This window comes from Aethalodelphis obliquidens, unplaced genomic scaffold (assembly GCF_003676395.1).
Source record: "Aethalodelphis obliquidens isolate GAN/ISIS:26980383/991018 unplaced genomic scaffold, ASM367639v1 scaffold50, whole genome shotgun sequence".
NCBI classification, from domain to species: domain Eukaryota; kingdom Metazoa; phylum Chordata; class Mammalia; order Artiodactyla; family Delphinidae; genus Aethalodelphis; species Aethalodelphis obliquidens.
Window position 1 is genome coordinate 9,811,760 of NW_020837994.1, and position 26,138 is coordinate 9,837,897.

The 26,138-nt window shown below is 38.4% G+C and overlaps 2 protein-coding genes across 9 annotated transcripts in view; one reads left to right on the plus strand and one right to left on the minus strand.

Moving 5' to 3' along the window:
- ANKRD42 (ankyrin repeat domain 42) overlaps nt 1–7,897 on the plus strand; it is a 77,775-nt gene extending 69,878 nt beyond the window's left edge. For 3 of the 4 annotated variants that reach the window (XM_027083533.1, XM_027083537.1, XM_027083538.1), the window contains one exon: nt 7,517–7,897. In XM_027083533.1, the coding sequence (XP_026939334.1) occupies nt 7,517–7,607 (91 nt within the window). In that variant the 3' untranslated portion in view covers nt 7,608–7,897. The remainder of the gene's footprint in view (nt 1–7,516) is intronic. The other variant, XM_027083536.1, reaches the window with a different exon arrangement.
- The window catches only part of CCDC90B (coiled-coil domain containing 90B), a 54,381-nt gene that overhangs the window by 7,234 nt on the left and 21,009 nt on the right, over nt 1–26,138 (minus strand). For 2 of the 5 annotated variants that reach the window (XM_027083543.1, XM_027083546.1), the window contains exons 2-9: nt 13,899–14,018; nt 11,168–11,271; nt 7,048–7,149; nt 6,002–6,043; nt 5,833–5,904; nt 5,687–5,740; nt 3,741–3,855; nt 2,759–2,874 (exon numbers count right to left, since the gene is read on the minus strand). In XM_027083543.1, coding sequence (XP_026939344.1) covers nt 2,807–2,874; nt 3,741–3,855; nt 5,687–5,740; nt 5,833–5,904; nt 6,002–6,043; nt 7,048–7,149; nt 11,168–11,271; nt 13,899–14,018 — 677 coding nt within the window. In that variant the 3' untranslated portion in view covers nt 2,759–2,806. Of the gene's footprint in view, nt 1–2,758; nt 2,875–3,740; nt 3,856–5,686; nt 5,741–5,832; nt 5,905–6,001; nt 6,044–7,047; nt 7,150–11,167; nt 11,272–13,898; nt 14,019–26,138 lie in introns of those variants that run through there. The other 3 variants (XR_003428113.1, XM_027083544.1, XM_027083547.1) reach the window with 2 other exon arrangements.

Here is a 26,138-nt window from a genome sequence, read left to right on the forward strand (position 1 = left end):
ATGAATGGATAAAGATGATGTGGGACATATATACAATGGAATATTATTCAGCCATAAAAAGAAATGAAACTGAGTTATTTGTAGTGAGGTGGATGGACCCAGAGTCTGTCATACAGAGTAAGTCAGAAAGAGAAAAATACCGTTATACTAACGCATATATATGGAATCTAAAAAAAAAAAAAAAATGGTGCTGATGAACCTAGTTGCAGCGCAGGAATAAAGAGGTAGGCATAGAGAATGGACTTGAGGACATGGGGTGGGAGGGCAAAGCTGGGAGAAAGTGAGAGGAGCATCGACATATATACACTACTGAATGTAAAATAGTTGGCTGGTGGCAAGCAGCAGCATAGCACGGGGAGATCGGCTTGGTGCTTTGCGATGACCTAGAGGGGTGGGAAAGGGAGGATGGAAGGGAGGCTCAAGAGGGAGGGGATATGGGTACATGTGTATGCATATGGCTGATTCGCTTTGTTGTGCAACAGAAACTGACACAGTATGGTGAGGCAATTATTAAAAAAAAATGGCAAAAAGAAAAAGTGATTTCATAATTATTAAAAATTTATAAATAAAAAATGAAATTTTAATGGAAGCCCTTTAAAAAAAAACTCAATGAGGTAGAAGAAAAGGCAGAGAAAGCATCAGCCTTTTTATTTTTTTTTAAATTTATTTATTTATTAATATGTTTGTGTTTGGCTCTGTTGGGTCTTCATTGCTGCCTGTGGGCTTTCTCTAGTTGTGGCAAGCGGGGGGGATACTCTGTTGCGGTGCGTGGGCTTCTCATTGTGGTGGCTTCTCATTGCAGAGCATGGGCTCTAGGAGCACAGGCTTCAGTAGTTGTGGCACATGGGCTCAGTAGTTGTGGCTCGCGGGCTCTAGAGTGCAGGCTCAGTAGTTGTGGCGCCCCGGCTTAGCTGCTTCGCGGCATGTGGGATCTTCCTGGACCAGGGCTAGAACCCGTGTCTACTGCACTGGCAGGCGGATTCTTAACCACTGTGCCGCCAGGGAAGGCCTGCATCAAGCTTTTTAAACAGTTAATATACCACCTGTTCTCTATGTTACATCATACTGGATAGAAAACCTTTCTGTTCTCCTTAAGAAGGTGAATTTGGGTGAGGCTTTTAGGGACTCCCTAGATTCTAGTCTGTTTAAACACCCATGATTTTAAAATAGAGACTCTGAGATGAAGAGCAAACTTCTATGATTAAAGACACAAGAGGGACTTCCCTAGTGGCACAGTGGTTAAGAATCCGCCTGCCGATGCAGGGGACACGGGTTTGAGCCCTGGTCTGGCAAGATCCCACATGCCGCGGAGCAACTAAGCCCGTGCACCACAACTACTGAGCCTGTGCTCTAGAGCCCCTGTGCCACAACTACTGAGCCCATGCACCTAGAGCCCGTGCTCCGCAACAAGACAAGCTACTGCAATGAGAAGCCCGGGCACTGCAATGAAGAGTAGCCCCCGCGTGCCGCAACTAGAGAAAGCCTGCACGCAGCCAAACAACTAAAAAAAAAAAAAAAAAAAGACATGAGAAACAGCCTTTCATAGTTAAGGCTATCCTATTTTTTTAATCTGTAAATCTAATTATACATTATCCCATTTGGTCACACTACTTACTGAAACTTGATTAATGACAAGATCATTTCCTTTAAGAAATGGGATTAGGTCTCTCTGAGACACAGGGGGAAGCTGGACAGTTGAGGAGAAAGAATAACACTTAAACAGTTTCTTGTCTTGTTGCCACTGGTCAATTATACATTCTCTCATTTGATCCTACTACTTACCATGCTACTACTTACCATGTTCCAGATAGTGTGCTAAAGAATTTCATGTATCACCGTATTTATCCATAATTAAAACCCTATGAGGTTGGTGATAGTATTCCCATCATACAGACGAGGCAACAAGCCCAAAGTTTTACTGCTAGCAAGTGGTGGAAGCAGGACTCAACACTATGTGTACCTGTCTCCAAGGTAGTTGCTGTTGCTCTTAAAAATAAAGGGTGGTGCCTTCAGAACTGTTAGTTGTAAATCCACAGTGAAAAAAGGAAAGGAAGATAACTCTTTAGGTAAATACATTAGAAGAAGCTGAGTGGAATACAAAGCTCTTCCTAACCTGGGGTGCTTTGAGGTCTATTTTGAAAGTGGGAATGAACACTGCAAACTGTGCAGATTTGGCATTTCCTGTTAGCATTCCTATTGGACAGATTATCTCTGGTTCCAGAGACTTTGCTAGAATAGGCGTTTTCAAATCTTGTTTTAGCCTTAGAACCCTTTCTTCAAATGGATCTTAGATGCTAAGTCATTCAAGTTGAAGAGAGGAAGGGGGAGTCGGGGTGTGCATCAGCTGAGGGCTAGGGGCTCCATCTCTACTCCTGCTGCCGCTTCAACATAATTAGTGCCTACCCAGAAAATCACTGATGGTATAAAGCAGCAATTTTATTTTGGACAATTCAATAACATAAAAATTTTAAATGTGCCTATCTTTTTGACCCCAATTTTTAGATGTGCATAAGCAATTTATTATATAGAAATACTAGCATGATGGCATAAAGGGGTGTGTGTGTATTTACTCACACATATATAGGGCTATTTGGTCCAATATTTTTTAAAATAAATTTATTTTATTTATTTTTGGCTGCATTGGGTCTTCGTTGCTGCACGTGGGCTTTCTCTAGTTGTGGCGAGCAGGGGCTTCTCTTGTTGCGGAGCACAGGCTCTAGGCACATGGGCTTCATTGCTCCACGGCATGTGGGATCTTCCCGGACCAGGGCTTGAACCTGTGTCCCCTGTGTTGGCAGGTGGATTCTTAACCACTGGCACCACCAGGGAAGCCCGCAATATTGTTTTTAATAAAAACAGTTGGGAGCAGAATGTCTGTTAATAGAGGTTTGGATAAATAAATTATGGTATTTTCATACAATGGAATAGTATGTTTTCTAGTAAAAAAAAAAAAGTCTATATATGTATTCATGTGGAAAGATAATCAAAACATTTGGTTAAATTTTTAGAAGTTGTACTCTGTACAGTATCATCTAATTACTGTTTAAAAAATCTGCAATGTTCACATATAGAAAGAAAAGCCTAGAAAGATATATACTACTAATAGTAAATACACATGGGGAGGGAGAAGGCTTTCACTTTTACTATATTGCTTTTGAATTATATGAACAATTTAGGATGAAAATGTATTACTTTTTTATACAAAGAAAAATGTACTACTTGACTAGGGCATTCTTTCTAACTCCTTGGGGCTCTGTAAATTGGTCAGGTCACATGGTACTTGAGGAACTCAGTATGTGACAAATAATCTAATTTTGGGTAGTATCCCTGCTCTGTCAGTTGGATTCAAGATAGGAGGTAGTTTTTGCCCCTTTGCTTGCTGTGGTTTTTAATGGTCTGTATCTATTTTGGTGATCTTTATCTAAAAATTTTCGTTTTTTTCATTGTGGAATACCCAGTGTATCTTTGCATCGTTTTGTACTTGTGTTTATGTTTATCTTTGACATCCATATGCTTTTTCCCATTAGGAGGATGCAGAGTTGCCTGTTAAACTTATATCCTAAATTTACTGCCTGTTAAACTTACATTTTCCAAGTACTCCAGGGAACCAAACAATAAAGGAAATCTGTTACAGCTCCTCCTTTTCTCTTCTGTACCCCATGGCTACCTTGGGAGGTAGGAGCTAATAAGTCCGAAAATCAAATGACAGTAATTCCTTTCTCTGACAAACACAGCCTTACCTGCAAGGTAACGAATTGTCTCAAGCTTGTTAGACTCCATTAGGGTTTTTAAAGAAGCAATTTCAGTGTCAATTTTGTTACCGGTCTCTGAAATAATACCTCTGGTTTTGGTATCCTGTAGTAATTAAGAATAAGACAATTAAATTTTGTCCCTGTGTATCATGGAGAAAAATGTTTACTTTAGAAATCCTCACTTATGGGCTAATTTTGTGTAACAAAAGTTTTAAGTGGGGAAACAGTAAAAAAGCACAGTGATATTAAAAAGAAAAAATAACACTACATGAATATTACAAATTGACAAAAGTATTCCTTCCACTTTGATATTTGGAGACTATTTCTTAGGATTATCACATTCTGGGCACCTTCTACTAAAAACCTCACAGGAAGATACTGGCATACCTCATTTTATTGTGCTTCGAAGATGCTGCATGCTGTTTTTAAACAAATTGAAGCTTTGTGGCAACCCTGAGTCAAACAAGTGTATCGGCGCCATTTTTCCATGAGCATTTGCTCACTTCATGTCTCTGTGTCACATTTTGGTGATTCTTGCAGTACTTCAAACTTTTTCATTATTACTATATTTATTATGGTGATCTGTGACCAGTGATCTCTGATGTTACTATTGCAAAAGATTACCATGCACTGACAGCTCAGAAGATGGTTAGCATCTTTTTAGCAGTTATTTTTAAATTAAGGTATAGATATTGTTTATTTAGATATAGTGCTACTGCACACTTAATAAACTACAGTGTATTGTAAACATAACTTTTATATGCACTGGGAAACCAAAAAATTTGTGTGACTCACTTTATTTCAGTATTTGCTTTATTGCTGTTGTCTGGAAATGGACCTGCAATACCTCTGAGGTATGCCTGTATTTGAGACCTAAATATATGAGGATAAACTAAGAAGCAAAAATGTTAGTCACAAAACTATCACCTTATTTGTATAAAGTCCTTAGGATATCATAGTTAAAACTTTAAATATATTTTGCAAAAGGAAAAACCAACTGGGTTTATAATATGAACTGGCACCAGTATTTAAAGGAGATGGCAGAAATGCTTGTTGGGTAACACTGAATGCTATATGCATAGGGACTAAGGGGTAGAAAGAGAAATGAGATGATATTTATAGCTCAGAAATTAGCTGGGAGAGAATTTGTTGATTTCCTTGTTTATCTCCTTTATCTGGCCAAGAAGTTAGAGAAGGGAATATAGGCTGCTTAGAACGGCAAATGGGACCTTCGCGTCTACTGAATTATAATCAAGAGTGATGTCTCTTATGTTAGACTGTAGACCGAGTGACTTCTTAACTTTTAAGAAAAGGACTAGGCTGAGTCAGAAAGCTAGGTTTTACTCAGCCACAGAGATTAATTAATGATCACAATTTAGGATTACTGAGAGGTAAACAGTAGTTATGAGTATGGAATTTAGAATCCAGGTTGACATCTGGCTCTACCACTTTTTAGTTGTGTGACCTTAACTTCCTTCTGCCTCACTTTCCAAATTGGTAGAATGGGAATAGAGTGCCTACCTCACACAGAGGCTGATATGAGGATTAAATAAATTAATAGACAAAAAAGTTAAGTAAAACAGTATCTAACATAAAAATTTTTTATTTGACTGAACCTAGGCATTCCTTAAATACTAATTGTGAATCCTTGTCTTTTTAAAAAAATAGTTCTCTTCCATATAAAAATAATTTAGTTAAAAAAAAGTATGCTACCTGGAAAGCTTGATTCTGACTCAGAAGTCACAGCTCAAGTACTCCCCTCCACCTGGTAGCAGCTTCCCCCAAAGTACTGGTTAACTATAACAGCTATGAGGAAATCATGGAATCTATAGGGCTAGCTTGTTGAAGTCCAAACTTATAAAATGATACATATAAAGGCAGTTACATAAGGCATGAGAGCTATACAGAAGAGAAACTTTTACATGGCAGCTTACATTTTTGGTAAATTCTGTGGTTGCCTCCATAAGTTTCTTTTCTTGATCTGTAAACTAAACGATATGGTTTATCAAGAGGTTAAAAAAAAGACTAAAAGGAATTAAAAAGGAGTAAGTGCAAAAAAGTACATTTAAAAGCACATTACCATATCTGTTACTCTGCTCCTTTCTAGGTTGATATCCAGTTTATTATCTGCTCTGATTCGACTGGTTTCATTCTTTAAAGAAAAAAAAAATTAAGAAAGTGATCTTGTAATGAATATTTGTTCTGAAATTAATGAACTATTCTGAAGTGGGGAAAAAAGTTTCACTTACTATCAGTTGTTGCTTAACTTGTTCTAATTCAATTTTCATTTTCTGGGTATAAAGAAAGATCACACACAATTGGTGTTAAATCAAAGTCCATATTATGATTTATTAAAAAAAATCTGAAACCTTGCATAAGCAAAAATTGGACATTCTGTGGATTTCTAATACATTATCTGATAAAGAATAAAGACAAAAAAAGAACTAATAGTTCATCGTATTCAGAAAATAATTATGAACATAACATTAGACAATGTATTTATGTTTCAATACAGTAGTCCCCCCTGATCCACTGGGGATATGTTCCAAGACCCCAAGTGGATGAAACCTCGAATAGTACTGAACCCTATATGTACTATGTTTTTTCTTATAGTAATGGGTAGGTAGCATATACAGTGTGGATACACTGGACAAAGAGATGATTCATGTCCTGGGGGGAATGGAGTGGGACGGTGAAAGATTTCATCATGCTACTCAGATCAGTGTGACATAAACATATGAACTGTTTATTTCTGGAATTTTCCACTTAATATTTTCAGACTGCAGTTGACCACAAGTAACTAAAACTGTGGAAAGCGAAAATGCAGATAAGGGGGGACCAACTGTATTCTACTTAAAAATAAAAAAAGATTGATATTCTAAATTTTAAAATATTTTAAGCTAGTGGGTAACAACAAAGTTCTGACTGAACTACAGAAACATTTTTCTCTTAAGTGACAAAATAATTATTACAGAACCAAAAAAATGGAAAATGCTACATTACTGTCAGTTCTGAGAACATTATTCTGAACTACACTAGAAATTTAATAAAATATATGTAGATCAAAGATTTCCTTTTATGTGACCTGTTTAAGATACAACTCTCATTCTTTAGTATGCAAGAAACTATGATGTATACATAGATTAGGTATGGTTAAACATGTATACTTTTATCTAAAAACTTGCTAATAATTATTTAATAACCACATGAAATTGTTTTGGGGTCCTATTCTTCACCAAGTAGGATACTTATGAAATCAGTTATTTTATTAGTAATAAATTGAGACTTGTATCACCTGGTTCTCTGCTCGCAGATTTGCAAATTCACTTTTCTCTAGGATGACCATGTCTTTCCTGATGGAGTCCAAATGAGCCATTAACTGCTGTACTGTTATTTCCTAAAATGAAAAATTAAAATAACTGAGTGATGCCATCCCCTTGCATGGAGTTGTTCATGAAAATTAAAAAAAATTATTGTCTTGCTACAAGGTATAATGTTGCTTGGCTAAGTAAAAAACAAAACAAATGAAACCTATATATCTGAAATATCAAAATTAAAAGAAGTAGGAGATTCAAGGAAGAAAACGTATTTCCCAGTGAAGAGAAACACATGTCTAGGTCTTTTCAATGAAAGAATCCCAATTAAATGCTTACTTAACCTCCAAGAGCTCCTCAGCAAATACTCTTTTTTTATTGTTTATTTATTTTAAAAATATCTACATGGGAAAGTTTTTATCTTTCATTGCTTTGCTTTTTTTTTTTTAGTTTTTATTTTTTGGCTGCGCGGCTTGCGGGATCTTGGTTCCCAACCAGGGATCGAACCTGCACCCCAGACAGTGGAAGCACGGAGTCTTAACCACTGGACCGCCAGGGAAGTTGATTTTGAAGGATCTTCTACCATCAGAAATTTCTAGGATACTGAATAAGACTTAGAAGTCAGGTAATAAAATAGAAGTATCGTTTAAATAATTGTCAGTATAACATAGTTTGGTTTAAATTCCTGAGTATCTTTCCTATATTTGGCACTACAAAGAATTTGTGAAAGAAAAGGTGGCCCCTATCTGATAGATTTATTTTTTTAAGTTTTTAGTTAACACCTCCATCACCACACAAGTTCTTTCTTTTTTTAAAATTTATTTTATTTAATTTTGGCTGTGTTGGGTCTTCATTGCTGCGTGTGGGCTTTCTCTAGTTGCAATGAGCGGGGGCTACTCTTTGTTGTGGTGCACGGGCTTCTCATTGCAGTGGCTTCTGTTGTTGTGGAGCACGGGCTTCAGGAGTTAGCGGGCTCTAGAGCACAAGCTCAGTAGCTGTGGTGCACGGGCTTAGTTGCTCCGTGGCATGTGGGATCTTCCCAGACTAGGGATCGAACCTGGGTCCCCTGCATTGGCAGGCGGATTCTTAACCACTGCACCACCAGGGAAGCCCTATCTGATAGACTTATAAACTTTTACTTTGCTAGGGAGGGACATTTTTGTAGAAATGATTTAAAGCAGTCTTACAAGGCAAATGTAACGTTAACCACTAAACTTCTCAAAATCGTGTAGCTTGCTGACTCATCTTTTATCTCTTTTTAATCAAAAGAAAAAGTAGATGAAGGTGTAACCTTGAAAAAGACCCTCTATAACAGGGTTTATAAACAAAACAGAAAAACCCAAACAAGAACAGAATGACTAGTGGAACTCCCATTTTGTCATAGTTTGTGGCTAGGAGTGCATTGTTGGGGTTACAGTCCTCCACTGACCACAATATGGGTGAAAAAGGCTATTTCAAAACTGCCTTGACGTTTAGAAAACAGAGGCTACAGTAGTTCCAGATGCATGGCTACGGAATGACTCAGTCTTCAAAGGGTCTGGAATGCACACATGTTCTCTAAGAACAGCGGTCAGATGGCACAGCCACATAGACTGGAGGTTAAAAATGTGAGTTCTGGAGTCAGGCTGCCTGGGTTTGAATCCAAACGCTGACATTTACTATGAGCCTTTGGGCACGTTATTTAGCTTCTTTGACCTCCTCTTTGCTGAAATGGGAATAAAAACTACCTATATCTTATAGAGTTGTTTTGAGGACTAAATGATATAATGCATGTAAAATGCTTACAGTAATACTTGGTGCACAGTTAGCATTCGATGAATGTGATGAGACAGGTGTCTAATGGCTGAAGCAGGACAGTGTGACTCCAATGTTTTGATGTGGAGGGAGTTTTGCTTTAAATATTATTCCTATCATAAAATGAAAAAGTATTTTTTACTGTGTACAACAGACATCCCTGACTCTAATGCTTTCCCTATCCCTCATCTATATTATTGGGGAGGGAGGTTCATTTTCTTTTATGCAGTTCTGCTTGAAATATTCATGAGAATTACCTCAGAAATCATACAGAAGTGGCCTCTAGGGGTTGTCGGTCTTGTTCCCCCCAAATATCATTATGAAGGAGTTCGAAGACATTAACTATAATATTATTTTTGTTTAAGTCTTTAATAAAATGTTATTTTATTACCAGAACTACATACAGAAGAGTAGAAAATGTAACTACATACTTCTTATAGACTCTGAACCTGAGAATAAGGAATTACTGTACTGTGACTCTAAACTCTTTCTATCTCCCTTTCCGCCTCTAAATAGTTTGGGACTCAAAAAGCCTATAAGATAGCACGTATGTGCATCTTCAAAAACTTTAAGTGGAAAAATTTAATACAGTCAAATCTATTAAAAGTGTGATCATTGTAACTATTGTGGCGCCACCAGAGAATATGAATGTTATTCAGACTATAAGCAAATTCAGAATATAACCAAATTCTCAGACTGAGCACACTTGACTTAGCATGGCTCTTTCTGAAGTGATCAGGTATGAAGCTTGTTTGCCTCATGGCCTATGGCTCAAGGATGGAATGGGATTTTGATTTCATACACCAGTAATAAAAAACCCAAAAGTTAAGTAGTAGTGTTCCTACATCCAATCCTACATTTTGTGTGTGTGTGTGTGTGGTACACGGGCCTCTCACTGTTGTGGCCTCTCCCGTTGATGCGCAGGCTCAGCGGCCATGGCTCACGGGCCCAGCCGCTCCGCGTCATGTGGGATCCTCCCAGACCGGGGCACGAGCCCGTGTCCTCTGCATCGGCAGGCGGACTCTCAACCACTGCGCCACCAGGGAAGCCCTTAATCCTACATTTTAAATGTAAGATTAAATGGCCCTGGCAGCATAAAAATTCCTCAAAAAAGTTTTAATTCACTGATTATATTGCAGAGAAACTTAAAAATCTGATTTAAGAGTACCATTAGCTCTTTCAGGATAGCTCAAAGGTTTGGGGGGGATTAAATGAGTGGCTTTTTCTTTGGTGGATTTAATATTAATAGTCTGTTATGATCCTGAATACATTTAGCTAAAATAATACACATACAAATTTAAAGTTAAGTTAAATCTAGGGCCTGAATGCTTTTAATTCTAAATACATAATTAATTGGATATTACAGAAAAAATCTTTTAAAAATTTCGCTCTTTCATGACCTTTGAAGTAATGACATTTTATGCAAGAGCTCCTAATTTTATGTAAGAAAGAAATCCTAATATTTCTCTGCTGTGAAATATTTATCTGAAGAAGAAAGCCTAAATTTAAAAAATTAAAAAAATATAACCAGAGAAAGAAAACGGATTCTTCAACACAGTAATTCATGATTGACAGATTATGAATTATTATTCTACAGTTAAGTTCATTTAGCTTATTCTATCCTTCATATAAAATTATTGCTTTTTGTCCATAGCACCACAATGACAACTCTTGCAAATTACTGAACCTCTCTGATCCTTTCTTCAGTGGTAAAACAGAATAATTCTACCTACTTTTCAAGGTTGTTAGAGAGATTAAATAAGATCATATATGAGCAGTCCCCAGCACTGCCTCTCACTTCTTAAGTTCTTCGTAAATGGTATTACTTGGCGTTTAAGGATTCAGCTATCTGGTCAGATTAAAGCATCTTAGGTGATTTATGAACTCCTTCCCAGCCATGTATGTAAGTCCCTTCCAGCTTTCCAACTTTGTGAAAATTAACCAGAACATACACATGACTGCAGTAAACTGGTCAGCTCTTCTACTGTGGTGGGCTTTCTATGTGGAAAAAGTTGTTTCACTAACAACCTACCACCATCCCATGACTCAAATAATATAATTATCTTACACAATGAAAGATCTGACAAAATTTTACTCTTTGTGTTACCATAATTTTGTGATGACTATTCTAACTCCTCAGTCTCTCTGGATACTGACTTTGCTACACGTTTTTCGTTTTTGGTTCCTTTAGAGAGAATAATAAGGAAGATGCAGGTGTGTTTAGAAGGTGGGTGGCTAAACAGAGATGCAGTTATGAAAAAGATTGTCTAATGAAACTGTCAGAAGTGATAAAAATGAAAACATTACCTGTTGAGCTTGAGTGACCATCTCCTTATAGATAGTATCGAGGCTGACATTCGATAAAATGGTTAATGCTGATACAATTGTTTCTGCTTGTGCTTTGTCAAATCCTACAAGTGGCAAATAGGTATTTATATTTTTTAAAAAGTGCACATCCTTCTCAAAATAGACAGCTAGAATAACTTCTATCATTTAAATTTTCATGCAGTTGACTCTTGAACACGTGGATTTGAACTGAGTGGGTCCACTTAGATGCAGATTTTTCTCAATAGTAAATACTACCATACCACACAATCTGTGGTTGCTTGAAGCTGTGGATGTGCAATTGCGGATACAGAGGGCCACTATAAAGTTACATGCAGATTTTTGACTACACAGGCGGTCAGTGCCCCAACCCCTGTGTTGTTCAAGGGTCAACTGCAGTCTTTTAAAAAAATGGTTATAATTAAAAATCGACAGATTATGCTAAATTACTCTCTAAAAAGCACTCTCCAATTTTAATTCCACTGATCCATTTCCCCACATTTACATCAACATGGGTATTACTAGTCTTTTTTGAGTGTATAATTGGCATTAAAATGGTATTGCATTATTATTTTTATACTTAAAATTTGCATTTCCTTGATTAAGCATCTTTACGTACATTTATTGGTAATTTATTTTTCTGTGAACTGTTTATGGCCTTTGTCCATTTTTCTGTAAAACTGCTTAACTTTTCTTATTGATTCATATGAATTCTTTGTATATTAAAGCAATAGGCTCACTGTCATATGTGTTGCTAACATTTTTAACCTTACGGATCATATCCTTCGATACACAGATTTAAATAAATATTTCTGTAGTCACATCTGTCAGTCTTTACTTTTACTTTCATTGCTTTTGAGTTTTGTCTTGCTTCCTTACTCTATAAGTCAAAAAATATTTCTATATTATAATATTTTTCGTAGTCTTTCTTTTTTTACATTTAGCTTTTCATCAATCTGGAATTTATTTTTCAGTAAGGGAATCTATTTTTTTCCAATGGCTAGTCATTTATCATAGCTCATTTATTGAACAGTCCTTCCTTTCCCTAATTTGTAATGCCTTCTTTATTGCTTTCTAAGACACACGTTTCTGAATACCATTCTATTCCATTAAATCAACTCTTCTATTCCTATAGTTTCATATACTTTATTTATTTATTTTTGCGGTACGTGGGCCTCTCACTGTTGTGGCCTCTCCCGTTGCGGAGCACAGGCTCCGGACGCGCAGGCTCAGTGGCCATGGCTCACGGGCCCAGCCGCTCCGCAGCACGTGGGATCTTCCCGGACTGGGGCACGAACCCACGTCCCCTGCATCGGCAGGCGGACTCTCAACCACTGCGCCACCAGGGAAGCTCTTCATATACTTTAAATAACTGTTTTGACATCTGGTAATTTTTTGTGACATTCTTTGATTTTATTTTTTTCTATTCTTAAACATTGTGCTTGTACTTCCACATAAACTTTAGTATCAGCCTAGAAACTACAGTTGTTTTTTTACATAATTGGAATCATTCTGCACATGTATCTTGAGCATTTCTCACATCAGTAAATACTCTTCAAACTATACCATTTTCGTGACTAAAATATTCTATTTTATGGATGGCTCATATTTAAATAGTGACTTTTTTTTTTAACATCTTTATTGGAGTATAATTGCTTTACAATGGTGTGTTAATTTCTGCTTTATAACAAAGTGAATCAGTTATACATATATCACCATATCTCTTCCCTCTTGCATCTCCCTCCCTGCCACTCTCCCTATCCCACCCCTCTAGGTGGTCACAAAGCACGGAGCTGATCTCCCTGTGCTATGCGGCTGCTTCCCACTAGCTATCGGTTTTACATTTGTTAGTGTATATATGTCCATGCCACTCTCTCACTTTGCCCCAGCTTACCCTTCCCCCTCCCCATGTCCGTAAGTCCATTCTCTAGTAGGTCTACGTCTCTATTCCCGTCTTGCCCCTAGGTTCTTCATGACCATTCTTTTTTATAGATTCCATATACATGTGTTAGCATACGGTATGTTTTTCTCTTTCTGACTTACTTCACTCTGTATGACTGACTCCAGGTCCATCCACCTCACTACAAATAACTCAATTTCGTTTCTTTTTATGGTTGAGTAATATTCCATTGTATATATGTGCCACATCTTTATCCATTCATGCAGCTCAATATCAAAAACACAAACAACCCAATCCAAAAATGGGCAGAAGACCTAAACAGACATTTCTCCAAAGAAGATATACAGATTGCCAACAAACACATGAAAGAATGCTCAACATCATTAAATCATTAGAAAAATGCAAATCAAAACTACAATGAGATATCATCTCACACCGGTCAGAATGGCCATCATCAACAAATCTACAATAAATGCTGGAGAGGGTGTGGAGAAAAGGGAACCCTCTTGCACTGTTGGTGGGAGTGTAAACTGATACAGCCACTATGGAGAACAGTATGGAGGTTCCTTAAAAAACTAAAAATAGGACTACCATACGACCCAGCAATCCCACTACTAGGCATATACTCTGAGAAAACCATAATTCAAAGAGTCATATACCACAATGTTCATTGCAGCTCTATTTACAATAGCCAGGACATGGAAGCAACCTAAACAGTGACTCTTAATCGTTCATAATGGTGATGTTGTCTTGACTAGGTAATTTGTTATGAGTGCTGCTGATATTCTTTCAAAAGGGACCCATGTTTCTCACCATGAGTTTCCAAGTCCTGAACCAATGCATGCGTATCAAACGTTAATTTCCTTTGTTCTAAAGGAGTTATGTCCACTGGCCTCATATCATATCCTTCCTTGGTTGCGGTGGTGAAGAAATCTGAAAAGAGAAGGCAGTTTTTTTTGTAGTAACTAATAGAAGCGTCACATTTTAGCTTCTAAAGCATTTCCCCCCATCTATTTGTAATACAGTTCCAGCTCTTCTACTTGGGAATTCTGTAATTTCAAGCAAGATAAAGGATTTATCTGAGCCCCTGATTCTTTTTTTTTTTTTCGCCACGCCGTGCAGCATGCAGGTTCTTAATTCCCTGACTAGGGATCGAACCCATACCCGCTGCATTGGGAGGGTAGTCTTAACCACTGGACTGCCAGGGAAGTCCTTGAGCCCCTGATTCTTTTATTTGAAAGTCTCTAACATTATTCTGTACGTAGTAAACATTCAGTAAATGTTTGCTGTCTTTTAGTATTCCAAAATTTTAAGAGTCAGTCTAACATCATAACATAATATACATCAAAAGCTTTGGGGGGGACTTTCCTGGTGGCGCAGTGGTTAAGAATCCGCCTGCCAATGCAGGGGACATGGGTTCGAGCCCTGGTCTGGGATGATCCCACATGCCGCGGAACAACTAAGCCCGTACGCCACAGCTACTGAGCCTGCGCTCTAGAGCCCGTGAGCCACAGATACTGAGCCCGCATGCCACAACTACTGAAGCCCACGCGCCTAGAGCCCGTGTTCCGCAACAAAGAGAAGCCACCACAATGAGAAGCCCGCACACTGCAACGAAGAGTAGACACCGCTCGCCTCAACTAGAGAAAGCCTGCGCACAGCAACAAAGACCCGAAGTAGCCCAAAGTAAATAAATAAATTTATTAAAAAAAAAAAAAAAAAGCTTTGGGTATTGCTGGCACACCTCTAATTACTGGAGAGCAGAAACTGTCCAGCAACTCTCCTTCTTGCTCAGAAGTCTTTCATAGAGCTGTGATAATTTTTAGACATATACCCCCGTCTAAAGTAGCTTTCTGTCCTCCCACTCTTTATATATCCACAGTTTATTTCCTACACAGTTCTCAGTTCTAATCTGAAATTATCTTGTTTACTGCTTGTCTCTCTGAACCAGAATGTAAGTGCCATGAGGCCTGGACTGTGTCTTTCATCTGTATCTTTAGTACCTAAAACAGTGCTTGGCAAATAGTTGGCTCACAGTATTTTATTGTTGAATCAATCAGTGGATAGGATTTTAAATCCGGAAGTATTTAGTGGTATCAACACAAAAGACCTAGGACGTTGTTCTCATTTTTGAAATAAATGTCCTATTTCAATAAATTCCCAATTTTTAACCTAGACACAGAATGGTTCCTTTCTATCTACTGCTGATGAATTTATTAAAAAGTATTTTCTTTGGGGGAGAACTCTGTCTATATACAACTTTATTGCCATTACTATGTATTATGTGAAATAACTGCTAATTAGTATAAACTACTAATCAAACACAAGGTACTATACTAGATACTTTATATACTACTAAGGCATCGTGGTATTATTCACCTTTTTAGATAAGAAAATCAAGCCTAGGAAAGGTAAAGCCTAAGGTTTTGCCTAAGGTCTTGCCTAAGGTCATAGAGTCTCTGGCAGAATCAGGATTCAGGTCCAGGTCTTCTGACTCCAAATCTCATGCTGTCTTATACCCCATGCTGTCTTTTTTATCCTAAGCCACTTAAGACATCTAGGTACTTAAAAGACAAAGCTGCAACCTCAGGTATTACTTTTCTGCTAGTATAGTGTAAGGCAAATGTGATTCCTTCCTATGTAACTTTCTAGTCAAGAAACATCTGAGTGCCAGGCACTGTGTTAGGCACAGGGGATGACGAGCAAAACCAGACATAACAGATGTCTTCATTGACTTTATAGACTAATAAACAGGAAACAGATGTTTTTAAAAAAAATCTAAAGATAAACTCTAATTCAAATAATGAAAGAGTAATGTCTAGTCCTTTATATTAATTAATTCAAGTACTCAGATGAATTCTGGTTAACCAGAAATAAAAGGAAGCAGATGTAAAGGTGGATCAATTTTGAACACACACACACTCATTAGCACAGAGGTCGACAATCTTTTTGGCTTTGAGTGGCATCTAGAAGAGTTAAGCAGTGTGCCTGTGGGTCAATATTAAACCTAAGGAGGGAGAGAAAAAGAAAATTAGAGGAAAAAGAGGGGCAGATTTCTATAACAACTGCATTAGGAACAATGATTGGTACCCTTAGTTACCTATCCTTGATTAGAAGTTCATTCAGTTGATTAGAAGTTCAGTCTTTTATTTGGGGTTTAGGGGAAAAAAATCAGTAATAATATTTATACAACATGTTACTATTTTCACACCTATTACTTTATCCTTAAAATTCTCATGTTGTGGATGAGGAAAACTGAGGCTCAGAGGAGCTAAGTAATTTGAGATCTTATGGTCTCAGAGCAAGGCATATTAGTACATAGTTCCTCTGACTTCAGTCAACAAACTCTGAATACCTTCCACAAGGAGAAGCTTCCTACTTGTTGACTGAAAAAAAAAAAAAGTGCAACCTAAAAGTTGAGAATTATGTTTTATTCAGTGGATTTTCTGAGGACTTAAGCCTGGAGGACAGCCTCTCAGATCGTCTGAGAGACTGCTCCGAAGAGGTAAGGGAGGAGCCAAGATATACAGGAGTTTTGCAACAAAAACCAGGTAGTTGGAACATCAAAAGATTACTGTTAAAGAAAACCAGACATCTCAAGTTAATGAATTTAGCACTTTACTATGTATGGGAAGATGCAAGGGTCTGGGCTCACTGAAATCATTCCTTTGATATGCACCTTAACTATCTAGGACCGGTGTCCTGCTTTTCTCCACCCTGAATCCCCTCAGAGTGCATAGCTGAGGGTGGCTGCAGTGGCTGGTGGCTGCAGCATCCTTCATTTACTGATATGGCAGGCAACATTTTTCATCCACGGTGCCTCGCCTTGCTCATAAATCCAACCATCATTTGGGAAGCATTTCATGACCAATTTTGTCCCATGGTGCTAAGAAGGCTCATTCCTAGATCAGGTGAAGATTCTGTTGATAGGCTATACTCAATGTGTTAATTTTTGGATTAGGCCCTGTTGATAATCTGAACTTCTCTGGATCACCTGTCTTACTAGTCTCTTTTGATCCAGGAAATGTTTTCCCTTGTTGCTTCTTCCCATAACTAGAGTTGTACTATTACAGTTATTTTATGTAGGTTATGTATATATAATCAACAGTCTGAAGACTTTTAGCCATCATTAATTTTGCTGGAGACCTGGTTACACATTGGGTAATGCAAAAGACAACAATTTTTTTTTTTTCCTGGCCACGCTGTGCAGCTTGTGGGATCTTCCCCGACCAGGGATTGAACCTGCAACCTCAGCAGTAAAAGCTTGGAGTCCTAACCACTAGACCACCAGGGAATTCCCCAGTAGACAGTAATCTTATAAAACAGACAGGATGTAGGTAACACAACTAATACAGCTTTATACATTAATAAAGTCATAGTACAGCAGAGACAGAAAGTATAAACAAATTGAAAACAAGGAGAACAAATTAAAGCAATGATTAGTATAACTAATTGTAATCTGGTTGCAATAAACCATCAAGTTCACAGGGGAGCCAGCTGGAGAAGCCAAATTCTGGAAGGATCAGGCAGAGAGAAAATGATATATATTTCATCTTTGTTTACAAAGGTATACTTTATCAACTTGTTGTAGGTCATAGCATAAGAGGAAAGCTTTTCTTTCCTGTTTTCCTGGAAAACAAGGATTAAAATCCAGTATATTTCAGAAAAAGTGATAAAATTATAAATCATATTCATCAGTTCATTTAGTCTCATGTAATTAATTCCTGAAGATCTGAATGCAGTCATCAGGTCTCCATCCGAATTCTGTAATATCTTACCCAGTTCAGTGGTATGATCTGAAAATTATCAGAAACTTATATTTGTCAAAAAGTCATTTTTACGAATCTTCTTTAAGATCTTCATTTTATAAAAGCATCAGAGTAAAACAATGATTGTTTACAAACGACAAGACTTAAAATGGCACGGTTAAAGATCTGATTACAATGCAATTGACAAGAAACTTGGCTATTTATGTGATGCACATTTTAAGATAATTAGACTTATGACTGATAACTTATACCAGGGCACATCAGATTTTTAGGTATTCCATATAAATTTTGGAATATCTGTATTAATGACATTTATCTATACACTATAACCTATGGTTCATCTCCAATCACTTGATGATGCTTCTCAAGTAATTTAAAATACCAAATAAGCCTAATTAGTTTAATATTCTTCTCTGAGATGTCTCAGGGTTCCTTCAAAGCATCCCAGAGTCAGCTGGAGGTCAAAAGAACTTTAGTTAGAATTTCATATTTGGGGGACTTCCCTGGTGGTGCAGTGGTGAGGAATCCACCTGCCAATGCAGGGGACACAGGTTAGATCCCTGGTCTGGGAAGATCCCACGTGCCGTGGAGCAACTAAGCCCATGCACCACCACTACTGAGCCTACACTCTACAGCCTGTGAGCCACAACTACTGAGCCCACGTGCCACAACTACTGAAGCCCGTGTGCCTACAGCCCTGCTCCACAACAAGAGAACCCACCTCAATGAGAAGCCCGCACACCACAACGAAGAGTAGCCCCCACTTTCTCAACTAGAGAAGCCCGCGCACAGCAACGGAGACCCAACACGGCCAAAAAAAAAAAAAAAAAAAAAAAGATGTTAGCGGAACTATTAAAAAAAAAAGAATTTCATATTTGGGAAGTTTGTCAAAAACATCAAAAAGGTTTCAAAACACTTGGTCAAATAGGATCATAGGTTATTGTGAAACAGTACTTCAAAAAACAAATACAGATCACTTAAAGGCAAAGAAACTCACACAATCTGTTTCCAATAGCAATACTCCAAGAAAACTTTGTTCTCTTAACAAAGAGAGGAACCAAATCCAGTTTTGCACCAGCCTACTTTTAATAACAAAATCTATTTACCTAATTAGGTAATTTACCTAATTAGGTAAATTTACCTAAATTTAATTAAATTTAATCTAATCCCAGCCTGACTATGTACAAAACTCCTTTTTCAGGGCTCCCTTTCTACATACCTTCTAAGACTTTTTGTATATGTATTAGTTTATCCCATATTTTTCCATCCAAAAATAACCAGTTCTAGGACAATCATTTTTTCCCCTTAACAAAATGTACTTTCATTCCTCACACCTTCTTTTGCTGAAAACACCCATCCTACTTTCCTTGCATATTGAAATGTTTCCCTTATTAGTTTTAGTAATTTTAATTACATATTCCACCTTTAACCCTTAAAAACCTTACTCTCTACCAAAAATCGACAATCAGCAAGTAACTGTAAACTGTCATACCAGCATTTCCTTATTGGAATATCCTATAACCTCTAGAAACATATAACATAATTTCTTTCCTCAATGTGGTATAAGATAAGGGTCTAATAAACCCAAACATCTTTAGTTTCCCTCTCGTAAGGAGACAAAAGTAGGTAAATTTAGATCTGTTTAGCAATTACTGTTCCAGTATTTTATCTTATTTGAAATGACCTGGATATTCAGTGAACTGCCATCATTTAATTTAACTTAGCAAAACTCAACTTACCAAAAATCTGGAGAAACTATTTTAAATAAACATACCCCAAACATAATTATTCCTAAAGGGTTCACCTAAAAACTCTCATTCCATTCCCCTTTATTTTATAACTTATGAAAATACTACCATACCAAGTTAAAAAAAAATTTTTTTTTTTTTTTTTGCTGACAAACTCTGTAACAGAAATAACATGAACATGTTGACCTTTGGTAAACTTACTTTTATTATAAAAGTAAGATATGTCTACATTGATTAAACCAGCAAACTTAAACTAGCTTTAATACCAGACGTTAATTTAATATTGAATATTTCCTAGATCATGTGACCCTGAAATTCCTTCTGGCCAGTTTCTTTCATATTTAGAAATATTTAATTTGTAAGCACTTACTTTTAAGTCAATTAAATAGAGCTCTTTATAAATTTAATTTTGATAATATTTCCCAGAGGTAGAGATATTTCATACATATAATGTCTACACAGACACATAAACAGACAAATTTAGAGATCTCATAGCTTCACTTTAAAAACTTAATTATGATTCTTGTACTACAATGTAAATTTACTAGTTATTTATAACAGTTGGAGTAAGTTAAATTTCTTTGCTCAGATGACAAAGGCTTTACTATTTGTGGAAAAGACTTTTAATATTTGTATTCGTCCTTGATAAACCCTTAAGGAGGCTATGAATTAGATTTTGGCTAAGGGAGCCTTTCCAGTGGTTTGAGTTTAAAAAGGCCACTTTTTTCCTTTTTCCCTCGTTGGTTTCAGGTTCTGAAACCTGACTGAGCTAATTAGGTTCAGTCTCAGATCATTGTGGGCTGTATTTACATTTCTGATTTATAGAGATTTGCAAGACAAAGATGTTGCTTTTAATTCCACAAAGAACAGGTCTGTCACCTAAATGATATTAAAAGATTAATTTGCCCAACTATGTTTTCTTTAATTTCCTTTTTTATATCAGTGAGAAGATTTCCAACTAAACTGCAATTCGGGAGTTCTGTGTTCTAGGATTTCAGGGCTTAATTTATCATGCCTTCAAAAGCTTGCATAAGGCATTCAACAAAGGCCCTCTTTCTCAGTTTTACTTTATACTGTGTGGACTCAGGTAATGCTACTGGTTTCCTTTAGCATGTTTAATTAATATTTCCTGAGGGGGCAAATTCATATGCCCTGCCTTATAATACCAAGCAGGGGAAGCATTCACCAGTAAAACATGTCTATTCCACGATATAATTAAGCAAAAGAGATGTAACCATCTTATATAAAGCCCACTTAAAATGGGTACATTTTTATAAATTTTCATCTCAATTCTATCAACTTTTATTCTTTTAACTTTAGTTTCCATGAGGACTCAATCGACAAGTGTTGGTCTTACAAGGAGTCCTAGAAGCCTTTCTTTTTATCCTGACCATTATATCTATTTTTGTATAAAACGCTCTGGGATCCCCAGTGGGGAGTTGAGCCAAGGGTTTCAAGCCCTTTTCTCAATCTTTTAACTTTATTGGCCTGTTGCCCCAAGTAACTGTTGGTCAGGTATCTGAGTGTAATTTTCTTCCAGCCTTTTAAATATATAAATACATAAATACAAACAAATAAATAAAACACTGAGGTAAACAGAGTGGACTTGTCTGGGGCCCTGTAATGTTGGGGACAGCAAGGGATCCCTTTGGCCCATCCAACCTCAGGTAGTGCTGTATCAAACCTTTGATTTAATCCCATTAATTTCCATTTTATTTACTCCATTTAAAAATAACCATCTAAAGATTTCTTTATTAATTTGGGACACTTCCCTTTAAAATTTCCACCTGGTTGGGAAAAAGTCTCTAGAATTTCCCTTCAGTTTTTTTTCCCCCTGTTAATCAACCTAGTTAACATGAATTATTCTAATGTTTTTAGTAGCATCTGTAAGACCCACTGAGGGGAAGTGGAGACCACAAACAAGGCTTCCCAAACCATTTGTATTTTTGGTTTGTTTTAAACTAAGGGAGTTTTTAGGTTAACCACTGCCAACTAAAAACTTGCATTTGCCATCTGCCTCTCTAAGGATTAAGTCACTAGCCACTGCAGTCACTGACCTTCAACACACCCTGAAAGGAGTTCAGGGCGGAGATCAGGAATGAGGCACTCTGTGCTCTGGGAAAAATTGACAGAACAGGCCTTCAGATAGTTAGATAGTTTCAGGAGAAGGTTTTATGAGCCCAAATTCTTGTATCTTTTCATATTTAGAAAAGCACTAAAATCATCAAGGGAGACATCTGCTTCTCATGACCAGCAGTAACCTTCTGCAAAAATGTGTGCCGGACTGCACATATCCACCCCCACCCCCTTCACTAAAATCATATATATACTGACCTTTCCCTCTCCCTCTTTGGAGCAGTTCCTCAGAGCTATCTGAGAGGCTGTCTCCTGGGCTATAGTCCTCATTATGCCCCAAATAAAACTTAATTCACAGCTCTCATGTTGTGCATGTTTTTTTCAGTCAACACCATTATGTGTATTTCCCACCTTTTGTTTTCCCCCCCCATAGGTACCAATAAAACAGCTGTTTATAATGAGCTCTCTAAAAATTTACCAATTGAAGTTTCTCAAATTTGAAGGATCCATCATCTAGTCATTAATGAGATGTACCTTAATAGTGACTCAAACCAGTAAGATGCAAGAGGCTTCCCCGTAAGAGAGTGCAAAAGATGGAGCCTAAACAAGATCCAGAAAGTTTACTCCCCAAAACAGTTAAGAAAGTACAAGACTTCATTGTACAGGTTGACTCAACAAAGGTTAAGATGGCAAAAAGCCCCTGAGAGGTGGTACAGTCACACAAAAGACTGCTCAGAATCCCAGGCTATTCGATAGGTTGCCAAATGTATACCATATGTGCACCTTTTGGATGGCAGAGACCAAGTTCTCAAAACACACACACACACACACACACACACACACACGCACACACGCACACGCACACACACGAAGATCAGGGAGTACATTTACATTTAAAAGACAAAGGAAGAGAAATGCAAGTTCCCCCTAGAAGGGCTTTTGTTTAAGGTCAGAATTCTGAAAAGACATTTTTATCAGGCTGGCTTTTTCTAACTTAACTGCGTACACAAAAAAAGAGCTCCATCTTGGGAAAGAGTGGCCAAGATGGTGGAGTAGAAAGACCCTGAGCTCATCTCTTCACACAAGCATAGCAAAATCACAACTATCTGCAGAGCAACCATTGATGAAAAAGACTGGAACCTACCAGAAAAGATCTTCTACAACTAAAGTCATAAAGAAGGAACCACAACAAGATGGAGAGGAGGGGTGAACACATGATATAATCAAATCCCATCTCCACAAACTGGAGAATAATTGTGTTGCAGAGGTAATCTCACAGGAGTGAGATTTCTGAGCCCCACGTCAGGCTCTCCAGCCCAGCGGTCTGACACCTGTAAGATGAGCCCCCAGAGTGTTTGACTTTGAAGGCTAATGGGGCTTAACTGCAGGAGCCCCGCAGGACTTGGGGGAATAAGAGACTTCACTCTTAAAGGTCCACACAAAAATCTCACGCACTCCAGGACCCAGGGCAAAGCAGTCACTTGATAGGCGTGTGGGCCAGACCTGCCTGCTGGTCTTGGAGAGTCTCCTGGAGAGGCGGTGAGGCAGATGGCTGTGGCTCACCCTGGGGACATAGACACAGGTGGCAGAAACTGGGGAACATTCAGCTGTGTGAGCACTGCTGCTGCTGGCAGCTGCTATCTTGGCTCATTAGCCAAGACCTAGTACCACCCAACAGCCTGCAGGCACCAGGGCTGGGAAGCCTCAGGACAAACAACTAACTGGGCAGGGACACGGCTCCACCCATAAGCACTGAAGCTGCCTAAAGACTAAAAAGCCCACAGCCATCTCTGGACCCACCCCTAGACAAAGCCCAGCCAACAGGAGGGCCAACTCCCAGCCCCAACCACTAGTGGGCAGACACCGGTCCCTCCTGCCAAGAAGCCTGCACAGGCCCTTAGACCAGCCTCACACACCAGGAGGCAGACACTAGAAGCAACAAACCTATGATCCTGCAGTGGAGGCCAGACCCTACCCTGGGGCCAGCTGGGTCCTGGCCCTACCCACTAGCAGGCCAATGCAAACTTTGGAACACCCTGGACCCCAGATCCAACAGTGTCAGGAGCTGGCCCCACACCAACAATCTGAAATGAACTCTGGGATCCCTGGGCCCTGCAGCCAGACTCCAGAACCAGCTCTGCCTGACAGTAGCCTGGCACTAACACCAGGATCTGGCTTCACTTGCCAGTGGGTGGGCAACAGCTCAGGAGACTTTGGGACCCTGACTCCACCTACCAGTGAGTGAGCACTAGCCTTGGGACCCCTTAGGATTCCACGACCATCCATGTCATGACCAGGCCCCACTAAATAGCAGCTAGCAGCATCCACACAAGGCAGGCTGTGGCAACCAACTAGATTAGGGGCCAACCAAACCTACCAGACTGCCCACACAGCCCTCTTAGGGGGAACCCCTAGAGCATACAGCTTGGGTGACAAGAGAGGAGTGCACCGCTGCGATGCACAGGATGCCGCCTACAGAGGGCCATTTCCAAGGTAACTAACCTGCCACATACATAAAAATACAAATAGCAAATCAGACAAAATGAGATAGCAGAGGAATACATGCCTGATGAAGGAACAAGATAAAACCACAGAAGAAGTAACTGATGTGGAAATAGGCAATCTACGCAAGAAAGAGTTCAGGGTAATGATTGTAAAGATAATCAAAGAACTCAGGAGGAGAATGGATAAACAGAGCGAGAAGTTAGAAGTTTTTAATGAAGAGGTAGAAAATACAAAGGACAACCAAGCAGAGATGAAGAATACAATAACTGAAATGAAAATTACACTAGAATGAATTAATAGTAGACTAAATGATTCAGAAGAACAGATCAGTGAGCTAGAAGACAGTGTAAATCACTATAGCTGAACAGAAAAAAGAATGAAAAGAAATGAGGACCGTTTAAGAGACCTCTGGAAAACATCAGCACAATAATATTGCATTATAGGGGTCCCAGAAGGAGAAGACAGAGAGGGCCTGAGAAAATATTTGAAGAGACAGTAGCTGAAAACCTCCCTAACCTGGGAAAGGAAACAGTCATCCAAGTCCAGGAAGTGCAGAGATTCCCATAGAGGATTAACCCAAAGAAGAACACACCAAGACATATTGTAATCATAATGACAAAGTTAAAAATAAAGAGAGAATACTAAAAGCAGCAAGGGAAAATCAACAAAAAACATACAAAGGAACTCCCATAAGGCTATCAGCTGATTTTTCAGCAGACCTCTGCAGGCCGGAAGGGAGTGGCACAATACATTTAAAGTGATGAAAGGGGAAAACTTACAACCAAGAAAACTCTACCCAGCAAGGCTTTCATTCAGACTCGATGGAGAAATCAAAAGCTATACAGACAAGCAAAAGCTGAAAGAATTGAGTACCACCAAACCAGCTTTACAACAAATGATAAAGGAATTTCTCTAGATGATAAAGACCACCTAGAAGCTAGAAGCAAGAAAACAACTAGAAACAAAATTACAAAATGAAAAAGCTCACCAGTAAAGGCAAACATACAGTAAAGGTAGGAGATCACCCACACACAAAGCCAGTAGGGAGTTTAAAAGACAAAAGTGGTAAAATCATGTTTATCCACAACAAGCAGTTAAGGGATACACAAAACAATTAAATGTAAAATATGATATCAAAAACAGTAATTGTGGGGACTTCCCTGGCAGTCTAGCAGTTAAGACTCTGAGCTCCCAATGCAGGGGGCATGGGGTCGATCCCTGGTCAGGGAACTAAGATCCTGCATGCCGTGCAGTGCGGCCAAAAAAAACCAAAAGCAAAACCAAAACAAACGAAAAATCTCCCAGTAATTGTGAGGGGAAGACAGTACAAATGAAGGGTATTTAAAATGCATTTGAAATTAAGAGAGCAGCAACTTAAAACAATCATCTATATACATAGACTGCTATACAAAACCCTCATGGTATCTGCCAACCAAAAACTTACAATGGATCTACACACAAGAAAGAAAAAGGGGACTTCCCTAGTGGCGCAGTGGTTAAAAATCTGCCGGCCAATGTAGGGGACACAGGTTCCAGCCCTGGTCCAGGAAGATCCCACATGCTGTGGAGCAACTAAACCCGTGTGCCACAACTACTGAGCCTGCATTCTAGAGCCCACAAGCCACAACTACTGAAGCCCATGCGCCTAGAGCCTGTGCTCCGCAACAAGACAAGCCACCGCAATGAGAAGCCCACACACCAAGACAAAGAGCAGCCCGCACTAGCCACAACTAGAGAAAGGCCACACACAGCAACGAAGACCCAGTGCAGCCAAAAATAAATAAATAAATATATTTTTTAAAAAAAGAAAAGAAAAAGGAATCCAAACACAACACTAAATATAGTCATCAAATCACAAGAGAAGTGAACAAAAGAAGGGGGAAATAAAAGACTTACAAAAATCCAGAACAGTTAACAAAATGGCAATAAGAACATATATATAGTTAATTACCTTA